The sequence below is a fragment of the Patagioenas fasciata genome, chromosome 7, assembly GCF_037038585.1.
Source record: "Patagioenas fasciata isolate bPatFas1 chromosome 7, bPatFas1.hap1, whole genome shotgun sequence".
NCBI lineage: Eukaryota > Metazoa > Chordata > Aves > Columbiformes > Columbidae > Patagioenas > Patagioenas fasciata.
The window spans coordinates 40,930,462-40,935,521 of NC_092526.1; the positions used below are offsets into that span (position 1 = coordinate 40,930,462).

Genomic DNA, 5,060 nt, shown 5'->3' on the forward strand with positions numbered 1-5,060 from the left:
GCTGGCCCGGGGCAGCCCCAAGGCATCCCAGAGAAGCCCTGGAGGAGCTGATGTGGATGGATTCTGAGTGATCACTGAGGTTCATGCAACGCATTCCTTCGAACTCCTGACAGCCGTGACCTTGAGCTAATAAGAAGAAATCAATGGCAGCTCTGTTTTGCAGCGAAGCATGTCTTGCAGCACTGACATCTGTTAAAAGACCACCCAGGGCTGGGCTCGTAGCGTTAGCTTCTTTTGTGAGCCAGCTGTCTAGTTTTATTAAAGTTGTAAGTGCATGTGCAGTACCTACAGATGAAAAAAGGCTTGCTGAAGCTCTCTGAGCTTTATTCCAACATTCTGTGTTTGAGTTACAGGACTCTGAGAGCTGATGTATGTCTCGGTTTTGCCATATGGCTCTGTTGTGTGGTAAAATGTCAGGATGAAAGAACGTTAGTTGTCCGAAGTCACAAGGCCCTCCTAATGCTCTTCCCAGGATGCTCTTCCATGCTCGCTGCCCGCAGATCAAAACCAAATCCTCAGGTAAACCTACGGGATCTGTTCCAAGAGTGATTTGTGGTATTGCGCCACAGGGAGTGACTGGCACACATCCCTGTAGGGGACACATCAAACCCTAAACTATTTATATACCGACATGTTGTGAAATTTACATAAAAGCAAACCTGTAAGGCTCCCATGATGTCTTATTCCTGTGGTTCAAGGGGCAGTGCAGGAAAATCATTAAACTTATACAATTTATCACGGTACCATGTAGCTGTTTCCCACGCAGTCTGTCTCCAAGTTTCCTGACACCACAACAATGGCTGCATAACTCCTGGCTTGGTGCAATTGCTTCTGACAGTTTCATTATATAAGTTACCTAAATGTTGTTCTGTTGCTCGTACTCCTACTAAGCATGTATGAAAAGGATCTGTTGGTGTGGATAAAGAAGCACAGAGAATAGCTGCACGGGTTAAGTTCGCTAAGGTAAGCCATAAATTTTTTGCTGAATCAGGCCTCTGCCGAGGGGCCACCCAGAGACTCCAAGGAGGAGGCAACAAGGTCGTACACATCTTGACGGAATCCATTTCACTTGAGAACCTGCAGAGACACAAGCAGAGCCCCTTCCCCAGGTTACTAGATCAACAGATCCTGACCATTCGTTAGACACAGGCCTCTGAGTCAGAGAGGCTGGCTTAATGCTTCTGGAGAAGTGCCATGGATGAAGAAATTCCTTGACAAACATGGTTATCACAGATCAAATGCTCAATGAGCAGGAGGTTCCTGAAATGAACTGGAAATAACTTCTCAAGAGACATGGGTAACTTACTACTGCTGACAGAAAAATGATTGAATCTGCTTCTCCAGTGCCACTTTCATCTCCTGGTTCCTCATGCTGTAGATGACGGGGTTCACTGTTGGAGGCAACACTGAGTACAGAAAAGATACCACCAGGTCCAGGCTTGGGGAGGAGGTGGAGGGGGGCTTCAGGTAGGCAAACATGGAAGTGCTTATAAACAGGGAGACCACAACCAGGTGAGGGAGGCAGGTGGAAAAGGCTTTGTGTCGTCCCTGCTCAGAGGGGATCCTCAGCACGGCCCTGAAGATCTGCACATAGGACAGTATGATGAATAGAAAACACCCAAGTCCTAAAGAGACACTAAGCACCAGAAGCCCAGTTTCCCTGAAATAGGTGTCTGAACAGGAGAGCTTGAGGATGTGGGGGATTTCACAGAAGAACTGGTCCAGGGCATTGCCCTTGCAGAGTGGCAGTGAAAATGTATTGGCTGTGTGCAGCAGAGCATTGAGAAACCCAGTGGCCCAGGCAGCTGCTGCCATGTGGACACAAGCTCTGCTGCCCAGGAGGGTTCCGTAGTGCAGGGGTTTGCAGATGGCAACGTAGCGATCATAGGACATGATGGTGAGAAGAGAAAGCTCTGCTCCAAAGAAGAAGACAACCATTAAAACTTGGGCAGTGCATTCTTGATAGATGGCTCTGGTGTCCCAGAGGGAATTGGCCATGGACTTGGGGACTGTGGTGGAAATGAAGCCCAGGTCGAGCATGGAGAGGTTGAGGAGGAAGAAGTACATGGGGGTGTGGAGGTGCTGGTCACAGGCTATGGTGGTGATGATGAGGCCGTTGCCCAGGAGGGCAGCCAGGTAGATGCCCAGGAAGAGCCAGAAGTGCAAGAGCTGCAGCTCCCATGTGTCTGCAAATGCCAGGAGGAGGAACTGGGTGATGGAGCTGCTGTTAGACATGTGCTGCCTCTGGGCATGAGGACAATGTCCTAGGAGAAAAAGACAATGACAAGCTACAAAAGAATTCTTGAGCAAAATCAAAGCCATTTCCCGTAGAAGCCCCACTGTCACACACAGACACTTTTCTTTTACCTGGAGACTGCCTTCAACTTTGTAGCTGGAGCCCTGGTTGGTGCTTGATAAGCATCTGATGAAGAACTGGCCCTCTACCTTGGGCTCCTGATAAGTCAGCCTGACTCTAAAGAAGTGAGCAGGGGAGGTGGCCAGTCCTGGTGTTCAACCTGGTCAAGTGCAAACCACTGCTAATGCAGACAGGCCTGTCAGCATCTGAAATCACAGTGGGAAGAATCAGGAATGGTAAGGGCAGTTTCAGAGTTCTAGGATTTTATAGCTTCCACCCAATTTCACCTTGAGAGGGTTCTTGGGTGTCAGAAACCCTTAGCGTTTCTGCTACACTGGGGGAGAACAGCACGAGTTCTGTGATGCAAGAGGTTGTCTGTGGCGTAGTGCAGAGGGAGGGCAGCTGGTCTGTCCCTCTGTCTTGCTCCCAGCTGCCCTGGGTTGGCACCTTTCTGAGATGGCGGCTGATCACACTCCCATGTTGACCTGAAATGCCACCAGGCACTGCTGAGAGCAGAGGGATCCACCTCAGAGCATGACATGTCTCAGCCTTTCCTAAGGTCTTAGCATCCCACGTTTAGCCCAGGACACAGATGGCTCATCTCACAAACCCAACAGCATTTTCTCTGTCACAGTATCTCTGTGATTGTCCTTGGGGCTTTCAGATAACACAAGGATTCTGTGGGACACATTTTCACCCTGGAGTGAAGCTCACAGCTTGGAAGGATGCCTCAAGGAGACAGCCAAGAGTCCTAATGATGGCATTTGATTCGGAGAGATTCAGCTCATTCTCCAGCCCCACAGACTGCATTGCCCACAGCCCCACAGGGCAGAGCAAAGCTGGGACACGTGTTCCCATGGACACACCTGCAGGAAAGGTCCCACAAGATCAGGCTGTGACTCTGCAGCTGAAACTCCCATCCCCAGAGAGCCTGACAGCAAGAACAGGATCACAGAAACAGCGACCCAGAGCAGGGGAGCAAGACGGAAAATGCGGTGAGGGCGGGTGTGAGAGAGGCCAGGGCAGAGGCAGCCGGGCACTCAGACAGCGTCACCCTTCCCCAGCTGTGCAGCCACCTCCCAGACACCAACATTGCCGGGCAGCTGCTCTCAGCCCCTGTGCTCTGCAGAGGAACTGGAGCTCTGGCTGCACAGGAGCTGGTTCATGCCTTGGAGCCCCCGGCCCTGAGGGCAGAGGCTTTGCTGGGTGGGAGAGGGGGCAAGGGGGCTGCTCAGATGAGGGTTCTCCACTGAGGAGATCAAAGGGAGTTTTCAGAATTCTCCCTCCCCGTGGTGGACACTCCCTCGGGACACTCCTACCATATTTCTTGTGTTAGTTTCCTTTCCTTCCCATATCACAACCCTGCATTCTGGAGATTCTCACCCTGGCAGATTTTGTCTTGTGTCCTGTCTTTTCCCTGTCAGTGCTCACAGACCCCATCCCACTGTCTGTGCACTCACCCTGGCCCTACAGAAGCCTGCCTGTTTGCAGGGCACAGCCTGGGCACATACTCCTGTTTGCAGGTCGGAAAAAAGGACATGCCAGATGTTTTGCCTGATATCCAGCCAAGGTAATGCTGGTGTTTCCCACGGGCTGGGGACTGGCTGAAGGCACGTCAGGAGCCTCCTGGCAATCCTACTGATCACCCATAGTTACAGTTCAGGAGTCACAAGGACTTGTTTAAAATAAAGAACTCCTTTTCCGTTTATGTCTTGCCATTTCCAAAGAGCAGGAAATCTAAAACACAGACTCAGGAAAGTTTCTTATATTGCTGTTAACCCTTTTCTTGACCTCCTTTATGAAACCTACTGTTGGAAATATTGTGGGAGTGAGCTGAAACTCTGAGCAGCCTGGACCGACACAATACCCCTCAAGAGCAGAAGGACCCTTCTATGAAAGCATCACTTCTTACACCCACAGCTTCTCCCCACAGCACCGTGGGGATCTCCCCGGGCAGGCTGAGTGCTGACCCTGGCAGGCGGCAGAGTCCCTGGCCCAGCACAGCCCTGGGGTGCAGGGACCCTGCTCTGCAGGACAGCCCTGGGCACCCCTGGGTGCACATTTACATTTAGAACCCACAGCCATCCTTGGGAGAAGGCAGCATTCACACCTTGTCCCTCTGACAGTGCAGGAGGCGATCCCTGCTCTGCAGCACATCCTTCGCCTCTGCATCAGAGTATCTCTGGGAGTTGTACTTACATCTCTTGCAGGCTCTGCAATGTGACAGTTTTCAGAAATTCTACCATGGTTTGCAAATGCAATGCCCTGCAGCCACAGACTTATTATCCGTGAAGATAAGTGAGCTCTCAGCGTTCTCCCACCCCAGACTGCATTTCCCCTCTCTCTGCCTGGCTCCTCTCCCCTCCGTGCTGCAGGCAGAGCCCTCAGCCCTGCTGCGCTGTGCAGAGGAGCTGCTCCTGGGCAGAGCTGTCTCTCTGCAGTGCTGCCTCTTGCCATGAGCTCCCTGTGTCCCAGGAGCCCAGTCCAGCTCAGCAGCACAGGAGCAGCCCAAGGTGGCACTTTCTCTGTCCCCTCTGTGCTCCCTCCAGGTGTCACTGGGGAGGAACCTGCCCTGAAACTGTCTGAAGTCATCACTGTTGTTTCCTCTCTCAGTTGGCCAGACACACATTTCTAGAAGTGTGATTTCCCCTCTCAGAGACAAAATCACCTCTAAATATCATCCTTTTTTATTTTATTGTTACAT

The 5,060-nt window shown here is 51.5% G+C and overlaps 1 protein-coding gene across 1 annotated transcript; it reads right to left on the reverse strand.

Moving 5' to 3' along the window:
- Positions 1-1,305: 1,305 nt before the first annotated feature.
- On the reverse strand, positions 1,306-2,235 carry LOC136103250 (olfactory receptor 14C36-like). Its single transcript, XM_065841222.1, has one exon. The coding sequence runs from the start codon at positions 2,233-2,235 to the stop codon at positions 1,306-1,308; it is 930 nt and encodes a 309-aa protein (XP_065697294.1).
- Positions 2,236-5,060: the final 2,825 nt, after the last annotated feature.

What these genes read in the sequence shown, in the direction of transcription:
- LOC136103250 (XM_065841222.1), bottom strand. Translation starts at nt 2,235, where the DNA reads ATGTCTAACAGCAGCTCCATCACCCAGTTCCTCCTCCTGGCATTTGCA.